The sequence below is a fragment of the Leucopleurus acutus genome (genome assembly GCF_964270905.1).
Source record: "Leucopleurus acutus genome assembly, chromosome: 9".
Taxonomy (NCBI): Eukaryota; Metazoa; Chordata; class Mammalia; order Artiodactyla; family Delphinidae; genus Leucopleurus; species Leucopleurus acutus.
Window position 1 is genome coordinate 82,866,211 of NC_139144.1, and position 24,751 is coordinate 82,890,961.

The window sequence follows — 24,751 nt, forward strand, 5'->3', positions numbered from 1 at the left end:
GTGACAAAAATTAAAGACAAGAAAAATTATTGAAAGCAACAAGGGAAAAGCGACAAATAACATACAAGGGAACTTCGGTAAGGTTAACAGCTGATTTCTCAGCAGAAACTCTGCAGGCCAGAAGGGAGTGGCATGACACATTTAAAGTGATGAAAGGGAAGAACCTACAACCAAGATTACTGTACCTGGCAAGGATCTCATTCAGATTTGATGGAGAAATCAAAAGCTTTACAGACAAGCGAAGCTAAGAGAATTGAGCACCACCAAACCAGCTCTACAACAAATGCTAAAGGAACTTCTCTAAGTGGGAAACACAAGAGAAGGAAAGGACCTACAAAAACAAACCCATTACAATTAAGAAAATGGTAATAGGAACATACATATCTATAATTACCTTAAACGTGAATGGATTAAATGCTCCCACCAAAACACACAGGCTCGCTGAATGGATACAAAAACAAGGCCCATATATGTGCTGTCTACAAGAGACCCACTTCAGACCTAGGGACACATACAGACTGAAAGTGAGGGGATGGAAAAAGATATCCTATGCAAATGGAAATCAAAAGAAAGCTGGAGTAGCAATACTCAGATAAAATAGACTTTAAAATAAAGAATGTTACAAGAAACAGGGAAGGACACGACATAATGATCAAGGGATCAATCCAAGAAGAAGATATAATAATTATAAATACATATGCACCCAACGTAGGAGCACCTCAATACATAAGGCAACTGCTAACAGCTATAAAAGAGGAAATCAGCAGTAACACAGTAATAGTGGGCGACTTTTAACACCTCACTTACACCAATGGACAGATTATTCAAACAGAAAATTAATAAGGAAACACAAGCTTTAACTGACACAATAGACCAGATAGGCCAGATTTAATTGATATTTATAGGACATTCCATCCAAAAACAGCAGATTACACTTTCTTCTCACGTGTGCATGGAACATTCTCCAGGATAGATCACATGTTGGGTCGCAAATCAAGCCTCAGTAAATTTAAGAAAATTGAAATCATATCAAGAATCTTTTCTGACCACAATGCTATGAGATTAGAAATGAATTACAGGGAAAAAATGTAAAAAACAGAAACACATGGAGGCTAAACAATACGCTACTAAATAACCAAGAGATCACTGAAGAAATCAAAAAATACCTAGAGACAAATGACAATGAAAACACGATGATCCAAAACCTATGGAATTCAGCAAAAGCAGTTCTAAGAGGGAAGCTTACAGCCATACAAGCCTACCTCAAGGAAGAAGAAAAATCTCAAATAAGCAATTTAACCTAACACAAGAAAGAAGAACAAACAAAACCCAAAGTTAGCAGAAGGAGAGAAATCATAAAGATCAGATCAGAAATAAATGAAATAGAAACAAAGAAAACAATAGCAAAGATCAATAAAACTAAAAGCTGGTTCTTTGAGAAGATAAACAAAATTGATAAACCATTAGCCAGACTCATCAAGAAAAAGAGGGAGAGGACTAAAATCAATAAAATTAGAAATGAAAAAGGAGAAGTTACAACCGACACCGCAGAAATACAAAGCATCCTAAGAGACTGCTACAGGCAACTCTATGCCAATAAAATGTACAACCTGGAGGAAATGGACAAATTCTTAGAAAGGTATAACCTTCCAAGACTGAACCAGGAAGAAATAGAAAATGTGAACAGACCAATCACAAGTAATGAAATTGAAACTGTGATTAAAAATCTTCCAACAAACAACAGTCCAGGACCAGATGGCTTCACAGGTGAATTCTATCAAACATTTAGAGAAGAGCTAACACCCACCCTTCTCAAACTCTTCCAAAAAATTGCAGAGGAAGGAACACTTCCAACTCATTCATTCTATTACTCAGCCATAAAAAGGAACAAAATCGGGTCATTTGTAGAGATGTGGATGGACCTAGAGACTGTCATATAGAGTGAAGTAAGTCAGAAAGAGAAAAACAAATGTCGTATATTAACGCATATATGTGGAACCTAGAAAAATGGTACAGATGATCCAGTTTGCAGGGCAGAAATAGAGACACAGATGTGGAGAACAAACATATGGACACCAGGGTGGGAATGTGGCGGGGGGTGGTGGTGGTGGGATGAATTGGGAGATTGGGATTGACATATATACACTAATATGTATAAAATGGATAACTAATAAGAGCCTGCTGTATAAAAAAATAAAATAAAATTTAAAAATTCAAAAAATAAAATCAAATGTCCCACAAGCCTTAGAATCACAAAACTGTATTCACCCTTCACCTCTCTTCACCCTAGATTTCTGCTCTGCAGAGCTTGGCATTTTCAACTCTTGAACTGTATCTTCTTGTTTTTACTTCTATATACATAAATAAAATACATATAATGGTATTTTTTGAGTTTTCAAATGTAGACAGTATACAGTTTTAGTTGGAAGATGACTACCTCTGTGTCTTATATCCCCACTTCCCCATACTCTTTCTCCCCGCTATGTCTCCCAACATAGTTTTATTAAAATTATTTTTCAAAGTAGTGTTTCCTGCTTACGTTATATTGTGACTTTGTAGACACTGGTCATATAAATCCTGTACTATACTCTGATTTTCTTTTCTTTCTTGTACAGTAAGTCCCCTACATCTGAACCTTCAAGTTGAGAACTTTCAAAGGTGCTAACGTATTATAAACCTATTATAGTACCATACTATATAGCCGATTGTGTTAGTTGGGTACCTAGGCTAACTTTGTTGGACTTACGAACAAATTGGACTTAATGAAATCACTCTCGGAACGGAACTCGTTTGTATGTAGGGGACTTACTGTCTAATTCTTTGCTTTTCTTAGTGTTAGTAATGACTTTTTTTCCCTTTGTCTATATGCCTATTTGTCCGTTAGAGGCTTTTCTCAGATATTTGGTGACATTTGCTGTCCATTCGTATTTAAGCGTGCACTAACATGTTATTTGGAAACTTTGTACAGAACTTGGCCTTACTGATTTGCTGAGCTTTACTGTTAACAACCAGGTTTGTTTGCCTGCCCTGCAGCCAGCCAAATGCTGAGATGCCAGGGTTTGCAGCAGAGAAAGAGTTTACTCACAAGGCAGCCAAGAGAGGAGACTGAGAACAAGTCTCAGATCCATCTCCCCAAAGGTGAGGGGCTTGAGTTACTGACGGGATAAAGAAGTAGGATCATCTCAGGCATGGAGTGCCTAAGGTGATTGGAGGTGGGGAAAGGTGAGGTAGTTGGTGTTCTGCACAGGTGCATTTGGGTTACATGCTCCTTCATAGGATGCATGTTGAAAAATGGAGGTGCTTAGTGTCATCTGAAGGTGGAGTATTCGGCCCTCTGACGTTAAAAGTTCATTCATCAGTTTTGGGGTCGGTGGTCCTAACCAGTCTTAGCCAGCTTGAACTGAACAAGAGTTGACTCCAATCTCCTGAAAAACAATTTAAGCCCCCATTACTATTACTATCGTGACCCATATAGAGAGTTGTTATCTATAGGGGTGGTTAAAGAGTCTTGTGATATATTACCTAGGCTACATGAGGCTTGGAGGGTATGCATTTAAAGAAAGAAAAGAGTAATACCTAAAGTGAGCTTAATTGGTTAAGGCAGTGTACAAGTGGAGGGCTTTTAACAAGCTGTTCCCTTTTCTGTTGTTCTGTAAAACAGGCTCAAGAATTTCTGCTAGTCACTCTCTGTTAACCCTGTGGGGCACAGTTTCATTATCATAAGTTCATCAGAGGTACACCGAGGTATTTGGTTGGGAATTTGTATTGGATAAAGCATAGCTAACTTCTGTAACAAATAGACCCTAAAATAAGGGCTGTATAAAGTCTCAAACACAATGGAAATTTTTTATACACTTTTTCTGGTGAATGGGTGATTTTGCTCTCTGTAGAGATTTAGAAATATAGGCTGTCTTTATCTTGTGATCCTACTGTCACAGGGTCTTATAGTAGCCACATGACAGAAAGGGAAAAATGGACTTTAGAGAGGACACATTGCTTTTTGAATCTGTATCCTATAAGTGACACACATCATGTCTGCTCAAACTAGAGTGGCCAGAACTAGTTCAATGCAAAGTGGGCTGGGAAATGTTGTCTCAGGCCAGGCTACTATTTTCCAATGACAACTCTGGGCTGTGGGAAAAGGAATATTAATTTTGATGGCAGCTATCTCTGACTCTGAAAATCAGCATCTGTAGATCTTTGCTGTGAGGCTTGCCTGGTGAATATAAACTGGATTGCCACATTCTTTTAATTAATACAATAGGACATTGCTTCTTAAACTTTGATGTGTCTATAAATACATAGTAGAGTACACTTTGTGATTCCATAGTTCTAGTGTAACATTTCAGTTCCTGAATTTCTAACGAGATCTCAGGTGATAAAATTTCTGCTACTCCATGGACCATACTTTGAATAGCAAAGACCCAAGTTACAGCACTCTGCCTCCATCTGTTCCATTTATTTCTGAGTCCAGAGCCTTTTTGATTAAGGTTCTCCAGGGAATAAACATCCTCTCTAATGCTAGTGTGTGTGAGAGTAATTTCCTGGGGTGGAAAGGAATGGGGAGGATCCCTAGTAATCTCCTTGCTCTTTATGCAGCTCTTTATAGTGGATTTAACATCACTAAAAATTAAGATGGGGAAGTTTTGAAGAGTACTCGTGACTCAGGTATGAAATCTTTAGGGAATGGACTTGGGTGGTGACTTGGGTCATTTAGACGTAGGATCTTTAGAGAGGAAGAGAAGAGAACATGTTGGAAGTGGCAATTATACAAGAAGAATAGCTACCACACCTCCAGGTCCAGTGGTTAGAGGAGGTAAGGAGGCCAACACCAATTGAATGAGCTGTGTGGAAGACTGGTTAGAACAATAAAGTGATGGGAATACTCAGAGACAAATTAGAGAATCTAGTGAGTTCCAGAGACCAAAGCAGAAAAATTTTAGGAGTTACGGAAGGGCAAAAGGTGGGTAGAAAAGGGGCTAGAGAGCATTCTGGGAATTGAAAGCTGGGGGATGAGGAATAACCTGGAGAGCCAAGCTTCCCGTGGTGATTGATATAAAAAGATGCAGATTACAATTAATTTAGTCCTAATGATTCGGAACAGATACCAGTAGAGTTCAGGAAAAGAGGGGATGGGCATAGAGGTTAGGGCGAGTCAGGAGCAAGTTCTGGGTCTCCAGACTGACCCCCATTGGTGGAGGTCTACAGAGGGAAGGTCTGACTCTGAGTGTGTCAAGGAGTTTTACCCAGGAAATTGAAATAAGGTACCTGGCAAAAGAAGGAGAATTTAGGTAGGTGTACAATGTAGAAACCCCTTGTATTATACTGCTATTGTGTAAATTACACATTTTTTGGTTTTTGTTTGTTATATTTTCTGCCCATAGATGAATATTATTACAACTTGGATTTTTATTGCTATTTCCTAAATGTGTCTAATTGTTTTACATAACATTTGTGGATGACTGAAAATAATGTGACATTTCTAAGGGAGATGTAATACTGTATAAAATACTGTAATACTGTATAAAATATAGGCTGCAAATCTCTTGAACCTTAAATCAGAGCTGATCCATCACTGTATGCTGTATGAGTTGGTTATTAAACAATAAATAAATCATAAATTCTTTGAGCAAAGTTAATAACAAATATAAAGGGTGTGGCAGACTAGCCTCTCTTCTGATTAACTGAAAGAGATTGATTTAAAATTTATACTATCAAGCAAAAGGCAATTTTGTATTATCCCCAGGTAGTTACACATTGGTTACAAACACAAGCATGTACAAAATTCTCTCCATTATACACACTTACTTTCAAATTGTTAGTTCATTTCATCATCAATCATTTAGTCTTCATTCAGGAAACGTAAGCTAGCAGTGAAGTTCGTTTATGGAACACTATTTTCATACTTAGCAATGTATGAAACTGAATTCTTCACTTTGTTAAATTCAGCCTCATCTAGTGCAAGGGAATTGTAGACACGTGTAGAGACAAACACTAAAGTGCTGAACAGGCAGAGGGTAAACATAGAAATTGCTCTTTGGAATCTTCTCTAAACAAAAAGCTCTGAAATGATGGTTTTTAACTGTTAAGTCTTTTTGTTTTCTCCTAATGTAAAGGTGGCTAAGACCAGATTCCCTCAGCTTTTAAGATACTGAAGTTGAGATACTGCCCAAGTAGCAGTCTCTCCTTTCCTCTTTGTTATTTGTAACTACTTCTATATTCAATTTTGCAACAGGGATTTCCAAAGCACACAAATGAATAAAATGAATTTATGTAAATTCTGGAACACTTAATATCCTGGGTAAAGGTAGACTATTTTAATTATGTAAGTAGCTCCTGTCACCTTGAGGCTCAACTGCTTCTAGGCAGCTTCTTTATCAAATGGGCCTAGCTTTTAAATCATTGCAAATAATTTGTATACTTGTGAATTTAATCACCAGTTTGACAGAATTTGAAAAGGAATATATTCAAGTCAAACTTGGATGTGTGGGGGGATGTTTCCAAAGAACCAACTGTGAAGGGATTTTTTTTCTTTTTAGCAGTTGCTTTGTATTGAAGTTCTTGCCTGTATTGCATTTTCTTCTCTTTTGCACTGCTGATCTAATTGCCTGCTGACATATCCATTACCTTTTATAGTCATTTCAAGTAGCAAAAGGATTAGTTGCATATGATTTTTACCACTTCTCTTGGACTTGAAACCAGTTCTCCCTGATTGCTTCATTTTTAATAGCCTACACAATGCAATTAAAAATCTAACACCATTGTGGGTATAAGATGGCTGTGAACCAATGGAGAAGGCAAGCTAAAGACTTTGACCATGATACTGTGTATGCAAGGAAAACTGCTTCCCTTGGTATAAAAAGACATGAACAAACAAAACCACAACATCTAGAATATAGGAAGTCATTGTGGGAAGAAAAAAACAGGATTTTTGTTTGTTTTTGTTTTTTTACAGAGACCTGTGCAGTTATTGTAAAATTTCCAAGTTCATTTGTCAGACACGTAGGTGAGATTGTGAAACATATTTTCAAGGGCAGGAAAATGTTTTTATTGGACTGTCTTTCTATTTGAATAGAACATTGTATCAATAGTCACTCCTCCTGTGATTCTAAATTGTAGAGTCTAGAAATAGAGCTCAGGATAATAATCACATTTACATAATCCTACATCCCTTTTTAAAAAATAGAGCAACCTCAATGAAATATTTCTTCATGAAACTAAAACAGATGTTTTAATTTCTTCAAGACTGAGAAGAAATAAGGCTATTTGATGTTCAGATAGCAATAGATTGCTGTTGTTTTAATCTTTTCACTTCCCTCCCTCCCTCCCTTCCATCTTCCTTCTTTCCTTCCTTCCTTTTCATAAAACATGTAGTTCACTCTCGGGGAATGAATGAAAGGAATCCTTCACTTAGTGAGATGTTAAATCTTTTGGGACTTAGAGTGTCATATACATTTTCCTTATATGGCTTGGATAATGTGTGTGGAGCTCAAAAGAATACAAAAACTGTTTTATGCCACTGGAAATCAAAGGCTATATCAAATATTGAAATGTATGTGTGATGGTTAATTTTATGTGTCAATCTGACTGGGCCTTGGATTGCCCAGATTAAACATTATTTCTGAGTGTGTCTGTGAGGGTGTTTCTGGATGAGGTTAGCGTTTGAATATGTGGACTCGGTAAAATAGATGGGTGGGCGTGATCCAGTCCATTAAGAGGGCCTGATTAGAATGAAATGGGGAGGAAGGGAGGATCTGCCCCATTTCTGCCTGCCTGCAAGACTGGGACATTGTCCTTCCCTATCTGTGGACTGGGATTTACACCGCTGGCTCCCCTGATTCCTAAGACTTTGGACTCATACTGGCTATCACTGGCTTTCCTGGGTCTCCACCTTGCAGACAGCAGATCATGGGACTTAGCCCCCATGATCACATGTGCCAACTTAAAGATAGATAGATAGATAGATAGATAGATAGATGATAGACAGATCTATTGGTTTTGTTTCACTAAAGAACCATAATTAATACAGTAAATTTTTCATTTATGAATATTTTTAGTGAAAACACAAAATCCTCTATTTGATTATTGAAAATAAGAGGGCAAAATATTTGATGGAGTGATGTATACTTAAAGCAAGATTAGAAACTTCTCAGCCTTGATGGCCAGGGGAAACCCAAAAATATATTTGGGGAAGGAAGAGAAAAGGGAATGAAAACAAAATCAAAGAAAGAGAGTAGGAGAATAAGGAAAGGAGAAAGAGTAAATGACTTTTCCAGTATCATAATGGGTGGTTGACAAGAAGCATCATGATGGGACATGGAAGAGACCCACTGGCATCACCTCATGAATTTCTCTATGACAACAGCTCATTCACCCACAAACATCTATGGTGGAACCAGTATACGGCAGACCTCTTTGCATAAATGGCAAGAGCTTGGTTTCTAGGTTTTTCAGCTACTGCATAGTAAAACAAATAACCATGTAAACAAACAACCAAAAGTCCAGAGGTAGGCAAGAACAGAGCTTAATAAAGGTAAAAATACAACTGACATCAGTGACTGCAAATCTAATTTAGGATAAGAGTTAATAAAGACACAACTAGGAGTTGTCAGAGTCAAAATCTGGAATGCAACCTGCAAAGATCAGAGAAGACTGACTGAAAAACCCAGGAAATGAATAGGAACTCTTTAAACTGTATGACTTCTTTGAACAGAGCATGGTTAGCATAGGAAGTCTGTTTTCAGAGTTGAAATTCATCACTTATATTCCAGCAGCTACTAATTTTCATAAGAAATTAGAAATTAAATAAAGATATAATGGTAGGAAAGTGAAGGATTCACTGGGCTCTCTGATAACATCCAATGACTTAATTAAGTAATCGGAAAAAGAGAACCTTCAGTTTTAAAACTGATAAACAATGAATTACCTGATTCGTTTAAGGGGAAAAAAAGGAAAATCTCTAATCCCATTTAAGAAACTCTTTTTAATTCAAAGATCATTTTTAAGTTACTGTTAAGAATTTTTAATATGGCAGTATAGTACAAATTACCAGGAAGCAAAGCTTAGAAACAAGCTAAATCAATTTATCGATCCAATATTTATTAAATATCTACTATATAACCAACTCTTTCCTTGGAATTATAAAAATAATAGGACTATTTTCCTAAATTCGAGAAAGTAATAGGGGATACATAGTTTTGTGAACTGTAAAAGTGAGTCAGATATTCTGAGAGCTTATCTTTGAAGGAATCTCTTTCAGTTAAATTTTATATCTCAAAGCTCAAAATGTAACTCTTAAAAATTAATAAATGTTTATAAATTTTAAAATTTTCATATTGAAGAACTGATTCATATTGAATCATTTCAGAGAAATATTATCATAGTTAAAGCCCTTACTATATTTGTAATTTTATTGTGTGACACAAAGTTCTAAAAATCTGAGACAGATATGAGTAAGAAACGAAAGTCCCCTATGTATCTTTAAAAAATGTGTTGTATACAGTGGACAGTGTGATAATGCTCTCATTTAATGACAGTATCAATTTTAGAGACCATACATTTAGGCGGTTGTCCTCTTGGAAGAATTTGAGAATGGCGCTATCCTACACTCCAAGTATCTTCCCTACACAATTACACATAATCCATAATTTACCAGGTAAAAGAGCATGGTGTTTAAATATGCAGGCTGTGCTGTAATCATCTGAGGTGGAATCCTAGATTTGCTCTTTTTTATCCTCCGTTTTGCCTCCTTTATGGAATTCGAATCACAGTATAACTTTCCCCATAGGCTTACTAGGATGACTAAACGATTAAAGCTTATAGTTTGAATGTGTGAACCAAGAAAGTTCTCAATAAAAATTTAAATAATATTATGTGAAGTGGGAATGCCATCCTATGAGGTTAAAGGGAATTTTTCCCAAAATTTTCACCTCTCTACTATATTACCACTTACAAATTCTCTGTAACATGAAATTTAAGAGTTTTGGGCCTTCTCTGATTATCCATCTTGAAATACTGAGACTTCTGGTGTAGACGCCTTTTAATCTTAAGTCACTCCTGTGGCTGCAGGGTCTCCTTCCATTGCCATCTAAGGTCTGAAGAACTAGCTTGTCATTTCCTACCCTTCTTTCTTGTTCATCTTGTAATCCTGAGACAACAGCATGGTCACGAGGGTAATTTAAATTTCAGGCCACTCAATCCCATGAGAATAAACATTTTTATCATCTTTATGTCCTAATTGTTAACAAATGTTCTTGAGAAAACACAATGTCACATTTGAATAATTTGCGTATATTGAGAAGGTGCCAGGTTCTTTTAAAAAGTCATTAGTTTGAGCAAAAAAATGACTGGCATGAGTCTTAGTCTTATCATCTACACAAATCCTTAACAAATCTGTTAAGTTTTGTTAGTGATTCTCTTCATGCCTATGTTCAAAAGTTACAGCAACTGGGCTTCCCTGGTGGCGCAGTGGTTGGGGATCCGCCTGCTGATGCAGGGGACGTGGGTTCGTGCCCCGGTCCGGGAGGGTCCTGCATGCCGTGGAAGGGCTGGGCCCGTGAGCCGTGGCTGCTGGGCCTGCACGTCTGGAGCGTGTGCTCCATGACGGGAGAGGCCACGGCAGTGAGAGGCCCGCATATCGCAAAAAAAAAAAAAAGTTACAGCAACTTATCAAACCACTTCTCTATTTCCACTCACAAACAATAACTTTAGCATCTTGTTTGGAAAGACCAAAATTAATTCACAATACCTCATAAATCAGCCAGGATCCTTATCTGTCCATTAAAAGTTGATATGTACCCTTTATCTGATATTTGTAACTTTTTCTTTGGAAAGGGACAGTGAAGAAAAGCAGATTCAGTACTAAACACAACAAAACTCAAAAAAGAAGCTTGTAAAGGAAAAAAACTCTTTTTTAATAGACATGCTTTGCTATGTATTGACTAATACTTTTGATAAGGATCACCTATAATGAGAAATCTCTACATAGTCTGAAATTTATTTGCTGTTCCGTTGCAGCTGTATATATGCCGCCTAAGTTGCCTATGATACGTTCTGAAAGAGTGTCACTTACCTTCTACTAATATGAAGCAAACTTAGATTGGGGGTGGGTGATTTTTTAGCACAGAAAGTGACCCTGGAAATCTATTTTCTGATTTACATATAATTAATTTGCACCTCAATGATGAGTAACACAGCATGGCCTCTGCTGTTTTCAGCAGTGTACTGGATTAGTCTCATGACCATCGTTAATTATTTAATAATGTTATACATCTATGCATATAAAATTTAATCCTGATTCTTTTTACTTTGCGAAGTGGCTGCTCACAATACTTCTGTTCTCTAAATTTCTCTAATCTAATCAGCCAACTTACCTAAAAGATTCAGTTAAGCAGCTGAGGGTAGGGGAAAGGAAGGGCAGAGGTTGTCCTTTTCTAGTAATTTGAAGACTTAAGACAGTGTTTGTCAAAATGTGCTGTGCAGACCAATCAATGGGAATGCTTCACCTTGCCATGTTATCAAAGTGGGTCTTAGGAGTCTACATATAAACACACACACATGTTTTGATGCAGGAGATTCCTAGGTAACACTGAAAACATGACGATATCAAGGGTGATTTGAGCTGGGGAGGTACAGGTGGTTTGTATGGTATACTGTCAATCAAGAGCAGAAAACAGTTGTAGAGACCTAAGAGCAAGAGGAGACCCAAACTGTCTTAATTGGAGAGGATGAGAAGAGCCAGGAAATACTGAACTAAAAGGTGGAAACCAAGAGTAGTAGCTGTGACCAACAGAAGGTAAGGTAGGAACATATTCCAAAAGAAGAGAGTAGATAGAAGTAGCTTCTAGCAAGGCAGGGTTTAAGAGTGATAGGACAGCAGGAGCCAGCAATCTAGCATTGTTTTTCTGTTCCTAGAGTAGCTGGTAATCTTAGACAACTAGTGTCCATTGCTCCCTCCCTCCAAAAGTAATATTCTTTGTAAAATTGTATAGTTGATTTGTCTATACATCCTAACTGAATAAGGCTATTGATTACACATTAATTATTCTAACTCAAAACCAGGACTTGTCTTTACCTTCATTTTTTCCTCCTTCCTTTTACTTTTTCCCCCTCTGGATGATCTTTTTTAGTATCCTTTCCAAATGAGCCCCTGTTAGACAGCCTTCAGCCACCTCCTTCATTAGTCAAATTTAAAGGAATGGTCTTTCGCCCAGTCTTCTGCCCAGCTTCCCTCACACTAGAGACCACTTTGTATACCACGTGGCTTCAGACTGTCAGAGAAGGACAGAGCCCCTCCCCGCACGGCTGTGATGTTTGAGCCGTCTGTCCTCAAGGAGCATGAGCTTCTTGCTGGCTCTCGCTAGAGCACCAAGTTAGTTCTTTTTCCTTGTTCATGGAGTGATGTCGGTCCAGGCTAGTTCACTGGCAAGTACAATATCACCACTGACATAGTGTACCTGAAACCATACCTGAACAAGTTAAAATGACGTTGCCTCCAGAAACACATTACTTTCACATCAGTAATTTATTCTTTAGACTAGTCTTTACAACAGTCCCTGAAAGAACAGTTACCAAATGAGTTATTGCCCTCTGAGTTCTTCTGAAAGGTCCCATTAAGATATCTGAATGCAATGAAATCATGTTTTAAAACTCATTCTAGAGTGGAATTCAGAGTAAGTCAGATTGATCCAGATACTCACAAAACGAATTTAATTGCTGAAACATCAAAATAATTCTCATTATGTGTTTCTTCCATGTTGTTGTCCCCAGAACAGATTACTCATAGTATTGTAATATCAGACTGTCCACTCTTCTGCTGAAGTACAAGTTTGCTGATTACACTGGTGATGAGAGAGCCCCAAATTATCTGTGTGTGTGATTTATGTGAATTGATATGAATCCAGAATATAAGCAAAGTGAGACTCAGAGCTGTAATGAGGTCAAAAAGAAAAGCAATTGTTCTCGGTTTGAGTTAGAGTTTATTTTTTAATCGTTGTTGAATAAAATAATTGGGTCATATTATGAAGGATTAAGAGTGAAAATCCTGGGCTTCCCTGGTGGCACAGTGGTTGAGAGTCTGCCTGCCGATGCAGGGGACACGGGTCCGTGCCCCGGTCCGGGAAGATCCCACATGCCGCGGAGTGGCTGGGCCCGTGAGCCATGGCCGGTGGGCCTGCGCATCTGGAGCCTGTGCTCCGCAACGGGAGAGGCCACAGCAGTGAGAGGCCCGCGTACCGCAAAAAAAAAAAAAAAAAAAAGAGTGAAAATCCTTAACTGAACTACATACATTACAAATTGATTTAGATGAACCAGGTCTAGCTCTAATATCCAGCACACATGATGTGCTAAAACTCTGTAATGACCCATGCACAGATGCAGCAGAGGAGGAATTTAACAAAATTGGCATTGGCTTTTACGAGATCTCAACTGGTCAGACAGCATTTATCTGATGTGAAGAATGGACCCCGTGAATTATCAAACAAACAGATGCTTTTTCTTTGGATGTGGTAAGTCTCTTTGGATGTATAATAGCTCATCGAAGAACATAGCAACCTATAAAATTTTGCTGCAAGGTGAGAAAATACCAAGCAGAGACAAGTTATTAAAAAGAGAATACATCACTTTGAACTCTGTGCCTCATACAGCAACAAATAATATGACAGATGTATATGATTTATAAAACATTTTGTCGTTTAGAAAAACAAAGTGATAAAATTGAGTTGATGGATATAGTAGCTGTGAGACAGAATCATTCTTTGTCTGTGTAAGCTGTATGTAATAAAATCTCTAAAATAATGTTCTCTATTTCTTAAATTCAGTTGCTGGTGCTATTTATATTTTTCAGTCATCTGGCAAGTAAATCTTCTCTCAGTACTCTAAAAATCTAAATCATTACTGTTGATATTCAGGAAATTGAGAAGTATGATTGCTAACTCAGCGATTTCAATTTTATTTTTTTGAATGTGAACAAAAGAGGAATGTTGTGGTAGGTAGAAAAATGGCCTCCCAGAGATGTCTACATCCTAATCCTGGAACCTGTTAATATGTCAACTTACATGGCAAAAGGGACTTTACAGATATGATTAAGTTAAGGGTCTTGAGATGGACATCTTATTTTTCTGGGTGGGCCCACTATAATCACAAGGAACCTTAGAAAAGGATGCAGGAGAGGCAGAGTCAGAGAAGGAGATGTGATGACAGAAGCAGAAGTCAGAGTGACTTGCTGGTTTTTATTGAAGATGGAAGGGGGCCATGAGCCACGGAATGGAGGCAGCCTCCAGAAGCTTGAAAAGGCAGGGATACTGTTTCTCCCCTAGAGCCTCAGAAGGAATTCAGCCCTGCTAGCACCTTGATTTTAGCCCCATAAAACCGATTTCAGACTACTAAAATGTGAAATCGTATTTTTGCACCGTTTTAAGTTAGTGAATTGGTGGTAATTTGTTACAACAGCAATAGAAAACTAATATAGTCTGTTGCCTTATGGCCACTGTTGTACACTGTCTAAAGAATATCCTTTATCTTTGTAATAATTTTCCTGAAGTTCCTTCGTGTATGTGGAGAATTAAACACTATTTTCGACTTTCGACATATCAAGTCTAAGCTCAGGCCATGTTTCCATGTCCCATAATGTGATGCCCAGTGAATGCTCAACACTACCCCAAGATGTCTTTTTTCCTGGTTGTTGGATATTTTTACTTCAGTCAGAAAAACCTCATCCTTTGTGGTCAACAATTAGCCTTATCGATATACTGACAGCATTCCGCAAATCCGACGATCCAGAAGCAAAATAAAATCTGTCTCAGATGGATTCATGTGCTCTGAAAAACAAACAAGCAGTCTTTCCCTATTTGAAAGAATACCAACTTGAAAGTAATTTTTAAAAACACAACAAAGTAGAACTGTGTATTTTCTGTGGCTTAGCTAAACAGTAGATTGCAATTAATGAGTGGAAATAAAGTATTGTTTTTCTAAATGATTTTACAAGCTTTAGAACACTTGGCAATAAAAATGGGGTTCCTTTAAAAATAATTAGATGAGCGCTTCCCAAAGAATGTTAAGAGAAACTAGTCCTAGAGAGCTCACTTTAAAATAAAAGAGGTGGCTTTATGTTTCACAATCATACTAGCTTTACTCTCTTCGACTTTAGCATCAGCATATTATGAAAGCATGTCCAAAAAATTATATTCAAATTTAAGTAAGCTTTTCCTCAGTTATTTAATTATGGGACTTTTAAATGTATGAACTGTAAAGAAAGTTAAGCCAAATAAAGATCAAATCTATTTTATAAAGCCAGTGGTAAATAATGTATTGATCAACTTTGAATTCAGGGAGACCTCTTAAAATTGTTCTGATAAGGCATAATAATTTCTATTAGTTTTTGCCTTGATAATCTCCTTATCCCCATTTTACAGGTATAAAAATAAGGCTAAGTAGGTTATGTTACCTGTCCTTGCTTGGCTTACATTTGTGTAAGTGGTAGAAATAGAATCAATGGGAATAGAACTAGTCTGTGCTTTGTGTGCTATGGTATCTTGCTTTATTCTGGCATTTTGAAATCTTTACTAACCATTCTTCCACATTTTTGATTCATACGAATAAGAGACTTTCATTTTATCTTAAATCAAAGAAAGTTTCAGGGAGACCAGAAAAGAAGCATATTGCGCTTCTGGTGGTTTATTTGTCTCCCACATTTCCCCAGAGGACTACTTCCCGTACTATAGAGAATGTGATGAATTTATGGTGACATTGAATAGAAAGTGAATACCACATTGAGCAGTAATAATTCATAGACTCTAAAAGAATTGACAATCGGATAACAATCTATGTGTACTGCAGAACTGAATTATCTGTCTTGATACAATTTCAGTGATCTCTAATTCAGTCTTTTAGAATCAAAATCAATTCTGTTATTAGCATATTTTGATTTCACAAAATTTAATGTTTAATTGCCCAAGAAGGATAGATAGTAAGACTGCAATACTATATATCCCAGAAGTGAAAAACTATAACTTTTTTAATATTAATAATTTGTAGTTTTTGTTTGGTTTTTAAAGCGATCAGATCTATATACATTGTGCTTGCGGAAGGTAAGTATGGACTTTGAATCTGTCTTCATTTAGGTCCATCATATTAAGTCCAGGAATGGTTATGATGGTTAAAATTGTTTGGCAGTAGGTGACTTAATTATTCTTATAAACATGCTTAAAAACAAGCTTAAAAACTGTGCCATCTTTATAGAGTCCAGGGAAATTTGCCATGCATGAAATACCACCTGTTAATCATAAATGACCATTTGTGTAAGATAACATTATCATGGTTGTGGTATGTGGATGGATAGATAGATAAAGATACTTTCCAACATGAGTTTTTATAAGACTTGTGGTGCCACAAACAATTGCTGAAACTGAGCCTGTCGCTCACTTTGTGTTGCCTGTACCCTAGCTGGGTATGACCAGAGATTTCTTTCAACCAAGATCATCTTTCCATTGGACTGGGTCTTCCTCCTTCAACAAGGGGATTCCTCAAGACTTAATCTCCAAGTGTTGAAATGCTAGTATTTTCGGAACAACTTTATAAATAGATGGCCCCAAATCCAGCAGTTCATTTATTCCCTCAATGACAAAGCTGTTTACCCATGTTTGTCATATAAAAAAGGAGACTCAGGGCTTCCCTGGTGGCACAGTGGTTGAGAGTCTGCCTGCCGATGCAGGGGACGCGGGTTCGTGTCCCGGTCCGGGAAGATCCCACAGGCCGCGGAGCGGCTGGGCCCGTGAGCCATGGCCGCTGAGCCTGCATGTCCGGAGCCTGTGCTCCGCAGCGGGAGAGGCCAGAACAGTGAGAGGCCCATGTACCACAAAAAAAAAAAAAAAAAGAGAGACTCATAGTAGGGAGGACTTAAAGCTTCCACAGGCTCAATGCTTCTGCACATGTCTCTCTGAAATGAGGGGAGGATCAGCGGCTCCTAAAAAAAAACAAATCACTTGTTGACCTTGGCCCTATGTAAGTTTTCTCAGTAAAGTATATCCTTAAGCCATGTCATACATTATGAAATTCATCTTGAATCCTGGTGCAGAGCAGGTAAAGACCAAGAAGAGATATGATTTGCATGGCAAGACTTTTTATGATGTTTCAGAACTTACTTAAATTATAGTTTCTATATTGAGAAACTGACTTTTATATGAAAATAAATCAATGAGAAAAAATGATAGCTCATCATTTTTAGTTTGAGGGAGAATGTGGAAGTTATGTAAAGATCAATATTTAACAATACACTTTGTCATCTTATCCAGGGAAAAGAAACATAAAAAGAAATATTGTGACAACTGTAGATTCACAAAATTCACAAACTTTTATAATATGCTTTATTTTATTGAATAAAAGCATCCAACATTCCATTTTTCAATATAGTTTATAATCATAATTTTTAAGCCTTGTAAAATTCTCTTCAACACTTCATGTAAATTATCCTAAACCTTTTAGGTTGTCTATAATGTTGGCAACACATTTTACAAAATTAAATTCAGATTTTGAAAGCACACTACTCCAAATGCTACCATACCATATGTAAATGACCAAGTTTATTTGGTGATGTTTAATATGGATAAGTTCACTTTCTGGTTTGCCTGGGACATTTCTAGTTTATTGTCCCGGCATCCATCTGGTTTAGCACTTGTCCCAGATTTTTCACTTTTTAACTAGGTGTTTTTATAAATAGTTGTATATGTAAATAGTGCAGGTGTGGTAAAGCTCAAAAAGTATTTTATTTCCAGTTGCTATCACAGTCTCATAATCTACCTCAAAATTTTGGTTATTTAAGAAGATGACACTCAGAGCTGCAGAGGGTGCACTTATGTATTTATATGTCTTTTCTATAAAGCATGACTTTTCATATAAATCAAATGACTCCTATATTAATTGACCTATTGACTTAATTCTTGTTTTCTTATATACCGTGAAAAATGAAGTGATAGATGTTAATGTCTTGTCTCTATTTGTACACGAAGAACTTTGAAAACAGTTAAATTTTTCCAGTTAAAAAAAATTACTGTCATCAACTGCTTCTTTTTGTTGCCCATTAATTGAGAGAAAATACAGCCCTGGAAATTAATTTTGTTAAAAGTAAAACATCTAACATGTTAATTGGAATTTCAGTTAAAATCAACATGAATGATACAACTATTTCAACCAATTTTGGTGGAGCAAAGCTTTATGATAAAAACAATATTCACACTAAATTAAGAAATCTACAGAGCAGAAATGTACTTGGCTTGGGAGCACACATAAATTGTAATTATATCCAAATAAGATGTATGTTTCTACCAATGGAAATAGAAGCTTGAAGCTGTCAACATTTATCATTTTTGCCCATACACTTCTAGGGTAAATTAAAAATTTTATGGCAAAACCAATGTTGAATAAACACACAAACTAAAGCTCAGCATAGCAGTATATGTAGCCTTCTGTTTTTATTTTTTTATAATACTTTGCATTTCAGAAATGTTTGAGCTGTATTTTATGTCTATCTACGTGCACTAAAATATTACTGATTTTTTGTAAATATTTCTACTAAGTTTGTTTCTTTATGTTAAAAATAAATGACTTTTTTTTTTTTTTTTCCTTTTGTGGTACGCGGGCCTCTCACTGTTGTGGCCTCTCCCGCCGCGGAGCACAGGCTCCGGACGCGCAGGCCCAGCGGCCATGGCTCACGGGTCCAGCCGCTCCGCGGCATGTGGGATCCTCCTGGACCGGGGCACGAACCCGCGTCCCCTGCATCGGCAGGCGGACTCTCAACCACGGTGCCACCAGGGAAGCCCCATGACCTTTTTTTTTTTTTTCTCAGATTCCAATGCTGACACATGTATATGGCATATCTTAGCACTTTTAAGATAAATTTTCGTTGTCTTTGAGCCTCTTTCATTGCTGTTGAATACTGTCAGTTTCATTGTTCCATTCTTAAGTAACTCATCTTTTGTTTATGGTTGCTTTTAACACTTTTTCTTTGTGTTTTATGAGGAGCAATTTAACTTTTAACAAGATATGAATTCCTTAATCAGTTTGCTTAGAAATAAGTGGCCAATTTCAATCTGATGATTCATGTCTGTACTGAATTATGGATGATCCCAGGCATTATGTTTCTCAAATATTGCCTCAGTAGCATTCCCTTTGTTCCCTCCTGTTGGAACTCCTCTTAATGAATGTGATAAACTCTACTGCCTGGCCAGTCCACACCATTCCTAGATCCCTTCCTTCATATACACTTTCACTAAAAAGACTAGAGCCACTAAATACTCACTTTCCAAGTCTCACTTGACTCAATGAGATGTTCAATGGAATTGTGGTGTCGGGGTTTCTGGGGAAACTCTTTTCTGATGAAAAGGGAGATTCAGCTAGTGTTTCTCCTTTCCCCTTCCTTCTTCCTGCCACAAATTGAAATGAAGTGAGAGGAGCTTCAGCAGCCTTCACTTGGACCAAGAAAAAGGCTGAGGTAGAATCAGAGATGGTGTCTGTGATATACCTAAGGCACCAATCTACTGCTTACTAGCTGCCTCCCTCCAAATTTCTAATTATAAAATAAAGTAATCTCAGTTTCTTTAAGTAGAGTCTGTGGAAAGGATTTAGGTGCTGATACTTTACTTGAGAGGAACACCCCAAGATGAGGATGAGAGAAACATGGGAATGAAGCAAGGAAGGATGCCAAGCAAGTTAATGCCATGCACTACTACCTGAGTACCTGTTTATCAAGAGACACAAAGAGATACAAGAGGCACATAAAATGCTTTTATTTTATTTATTTATTTTTTACATCTTTATTGGAATTTAATTGCTTTACAATGGTGTGTTAGTTTCTGCTTTATAACAAAGTGAATCAGTTATACATATACATATGTTCCCATATCTCTTCCCTCTTGTGTCTCCCTCCCTCCCATCCTCCCTATCCCACTCCTCTAGGTGGTCACAAAGCACCGAGCTGATCTCCCTGTGCCGTGCGGCTTCTTCCCACTAGCTATCTGTTTTATGTTGGTAGTGTATATATGTCCATGCCACTCTCTCGCTTTGTCACAGCTCACCCTTCCCCCTCCCCATGTCCTCAAGTGCATTCTCTAGTAGGTCTGTGTCTTTATTCCTGTCTTACCCCTAGGTTCTTCATGACATTTTTTTTTTCTTAAATTCCATAGGTATGTGTTAGCATAAGGTATTTGTCTTTCTCTTTCTGACTTATTTCACTCTGTATGACAGACTCTAGGTCCATCCACCTCACTACAAATAACTCAATTTCATTTCTTTTTATGGCTGAGTAATATTGCATTGTATATATGTGCCACATCTTCTTTATCCATTCATCCGATGATGGACACTTAGGATAAAATGCTTTTAAAACTTTGAAATAGCTTCCTTTTCTTCAGCTTCCGCTAAGGTGCTCGGTCCTTCTGAGGAAGCTAAGGCCCCATTGGGGTGAGGCCCTCTCTTCATCCGGCAACTAGCACTGCGCACGGCAGACCCTGCCTAGCCCTTGCCCACACCATGGCCTCCGTCTCGGAGCTCGCCTGCCTCTACTTGGCCCTCATCCTGCACAACGATGAGGTGACGGTCACGGAGGATAAGATCAATGCCCTCGTTAAAGCAGCCGGTGTAAATGTTGAACCTTTCTGGCCAGGCTTGTTTGCAAAGGCTTTGGCCAATGTCAACATCGGGAGCCTCATCTGCAATGTGGGGGCAGGTGGACCTGCCCCAGCAGCTGGTGCTACACCAGCAGGAGGTCCTGCCCCCTCTACCACTGCTGCCCCAGCTGAGGAGAAGAAAGTGGAAGCAAAGAAAGAAGAATCTGAAGAGTCTGATGATGACATGGGCTTTGGTCTTTTTGACTAAACCTCTTTAGTAGCACGTTCAATAAAAAGCTGAGTTCTTTAAAAAAAAAAAAAAAAAAACAACATTGAAGTAGGGACTTTACATCAAAGTAGTTCACTGGAGAGATAATAGAGGGCCTCCTGCTTCCTATGAGGTCACATAATGGGGAACACATGATGGGGAACCTTCATGGGGATCTCTTGAATTTCCATGTCATGGTGGCCAGCCCTGGGTGGCCATTCATTAAGCCATGTCCCATCCACTGTAGCATAGTATTTCATCCATGTCTAAAAGAGACGAGGCAGTCCTGAATGGTGGGGTGTGGACCAAAAGAGAGGAAAGGAGATATTTGGGAGCATCTAAGAAAATACAGAACTTCCCTATTTAAAATTCCAAAACTTATCCTGAGTTTTCTCATACATCTTCCTTTCTTTATTTTCTTATCATAGGATTTATTGCTAGCAAATACCATTCATTCATCTATTATCTTTCACCCTCTAATAGTCTGTAAGCTCCATGAAGTCAGGATTTTTATCTATTCGGTTGTTGTTAATCTGCTATTTCCAGGCACCAAGATCATTAATTTCTTGGTACCTAATATATAAATGAATGGCAGCCATGATATCTTGCCCTGATCCCTTGGATATTAATAACTGTTTGAACCAGATTCATCTTTTGGTGATTTGGACAGCTTAGACTCTCATCCCTATTGGATGTTTCCCACATGGCGGGTAATGAGGTTGATTTGACCTAGTATTTTAGTGCATTAGAGCATTAGTTTTAGAGTCAGATGGCCTGGATTTAAATTCTAGCCCTTCTACTTATAGTTGTGTGAGCTTGTGAAAATATTTAAACCACTTTAAATTTTCTCCTTTGCCAAATGATACTACTAATATTATCTGTTTCTTAAGGAATGTATACAATACCATAAAAGGAATTGTATACAATACCAGTAAAGCATTTTCACTGACACCCAGTGAGCCCCTGGTGGTGTTTTTTATCCTCAGAGTCTAGACAGAAAGACAGAAGACACTCAAAATGTATAAAATAGAATTTAGTCTATATAAGTCGTTACACTGGTGATGGAAAGGCAGAGACAATGAATAGAAAACTGTGGTGAGACAGGCCACAGACAAGCAATAACAGGATGAGCAATAGCAATAGCAGGATGTTGCTACCATCTCTAGACATTGACAAAGAGACGTAAGGTAATGTTATGAGAACTCAGGGGCCAGAGTCAAGTGATTGGAAGCTGGTGCCTTGAAAGAGATGCACACATGGCCTGATGATCAGGATGAGATGATGCCTAAGGCTGAGATAGACAACACATAGTCTGTTTCCTCTCTTCTTTCACCCTTCTATCCTTCCTTCTCTGGAGCCCAACAGAAAGCCAACTGATAAAAGATCTTGAAAACACAGTTTATGGGATCAGATTACCAATTTTCCAGAGCCAGAAGGAGAAGAGTAAGATCTGATGGCAAACAGGCTCATGTTCTGCTTCATCTTATCTATCATGATTGCCAATATGTCAGCCTTTCCCAGTTCTGTTGTTCAGTATAATTCAAAGGATTTTTATTTCTTTACTTTCTGCACTATTGTATTTTAGAGCAGAAGTCATACTTATATACTTGGTATAATCCACCTTGCAAAGTGTCTTGTTCATGGAAAATACTCAAGTATTCGAGGAGTAAATGAGATTGATTCTATCAATCCATATTAGGACTTTACAATCATACCTTGACCATTTCAACAACTTAAAAGTTCACCTACATACTTCTAATTTCATTTTATGCTTCCCTGTTAGAATAAATCACAATTTTTATGCAAAACAAGTAAGTGTTCCATTTCCATTACCTGCTCTCTATACCGGAGAAATCATATGATCAAGGGTTATTACCATGATAAAGAGTTTCTAAGAACTTTTTCTTTATGCTCTATATCAGTTGTTATCAATGAATGGTTCATTGTATCTAGACATTGCTCTTTGTATGTTTCTCAAAAGCCGACTAGTTTCAGCATTAGTGAGTCACATTTTCTTAATCTCATTTGAAATATTGTGAATCTAAATTCTGCCCGTTTAACAAGTAGTAAGTTTTTAGAGTACTACCTTTCAACTGTTGCTTAATTCATGAAGTTTCATATTGCTTTTATGAAAAGACTACCTTATTTTCTAACTTTGGAATCTTTTCTTGAGAATTTCCTCAAATTAATGTATGTTCAAATGTAAGGCCATTTGTATATAGGATATCACACTATGAATCCTCTACTTTTCTAGCTATAAATACAAGTCAGACCTAGAAAAAGATACTTTATTATCTTAATCTATTCTATTTCTAAAATTACTCTGCTTTGCACAGTGAATGCTCCTATGTGCTTAAGAATTTTTAATATTAAAATCTATATAATAATGTTTTCACCAACATAGTGCACATTTCTCCTGGAATTTATATACTCTTTATCTTACTCATTGTACAAATACAGTGTTTGGAACTGTGAAACTTTCCTGTTATGCACATGATATAGGATTTCAAGGATAAAGAAGTAGGAATAAATAGCAACCCTAATTTCTCATGTTAAATTGGATTTAATAGGGCTGATATTTTGTTAGAACAGCCACAACCCCTATTCACGCATTTATTATAACTGAATCTCCCGCTAAAATACTATGTAACCCCCATGTGATATCTATATCTTTCTTTCTACTGAGATATTTATAGAACCCGATACGCCTTTAATATTTCCTGAAAATTGTCCCATGTTTCAAACATTATTGGTAATTAGTGGTTTATAGTGCACTATATTTCATCATCCTTTTACCACTTTAATTATTTTAGCGATATTCATAGGGTAAAGAATCTGAAAATTGCCTAGGCCCAAAGCAAAGGCTGAGTGGGATTGGGACTGTAACTAGTAAAGCCATGGAGAAAGGAATTGAATCCAAATTTAAGGCAAGGCAAGGCAAGGTCATGGATATGAACCAGATTTAGAATTTATCTCCCATCCACACTTCCAAAAAAAGACAGTGAAAATAGAAATATGAGGTAAAATCTAGAGAGCAAAAGAATATGTATACTTTAAAATCAAGAACACGTTCATTGTTAGGAGACAATGTAAGGAGCTATGTTGTAAGCTGATTTGTGACTTTGGGATTTTTTTTTTTCTTTTTAGCCTCCTTAAGTGTGGTTAAAATTCTCCTTGAATCACTTATAGGTTGTAAGTCTGCAGAATGATGATATATTACATATCTAACTGACATAATTTTCTTAAACTGCATGTGTTTACAATATGTTTTCTCAGATCCTGCCCATAACAGGATCGATATTCAGTTTATCCTGTTGTTAGTTGAGGAGACTCAATTTAATGCTGCTTAAGGAACCAGTGGTTTTATTTTTATGCTTTTTGAATCCTATGCTTTCAAGTGCTGTAGAACTATAAAGTGCAATAGAAATACAATGTGAACCACAAAGGTGAACTACGTATTTAATTTTAATTTTTCTGGTAGGATCTGTTCAAATATTTGCCAGTTTTTAAATTGAGTCGTTTGCTTTCCGATTGTCTATTTTGTCATATAGAAGTATCCCATATATTTTCCTCCATTCTGTGACTCGTTGTTTCATTTTTCTTACTCTTTCAACAGAGTAAACGTTTTTAAATTTGATACAGCCCAATTTCTAAGTTTCAAAGGTTTTTTTTGGCCTGTCTCCCCAAATTTTACAAAATTTTCTGCTGTATTTTCTTCTAGAAGTGTTATGGTTGTTTATTTATGGCTGTGCTTGAATTTATGTTGTTGTTATTATTTTTTGTATGATGTATATAAGGTCAATGTTAATTTTTTTTCCCAAATGGATATCCGGTTTTCCCAGCATCATTGTTTGAAAGAACATCTTTCTCCATTAAATTGCTTTGG

General features: G+C 37.2%; 1 protein-coding gene across 1 annotated transcript; it reads left to right on the forward strand.

Moving 5' to 3' along the window:
* The first annotated feature begins 20,502 nt into the window (after positions 1–20,502).
* On the forward strand, positions 20,503–20,927 carry LOC309966049 (large ribosomal subunit protein P1-like). Its single transcript, XM_082845953.1, has one exon. The coding sequence runs from the start codon at positions 20,521–20,523 to the stop codon at positions 20,863–20,865; it is 345 nt and encodes a 114-aa protein (XP_082702079.1). The 5' UTR covers positions 20,503–20,520; the 3' UTR covers positions 20,866–20,927.
* Positions 20,928–24,751: the final 3,824 nt, after the last annotated feature.

Coding starts and splice junctions, on each gene's coding strand:
- LOC309966049 (XM_082845953.1), top strand. CDS start 20,521: ATGGCCTCCGTCTCGGAGCTCGCCTGCCTCTACTTGGCCCTCATCCTG.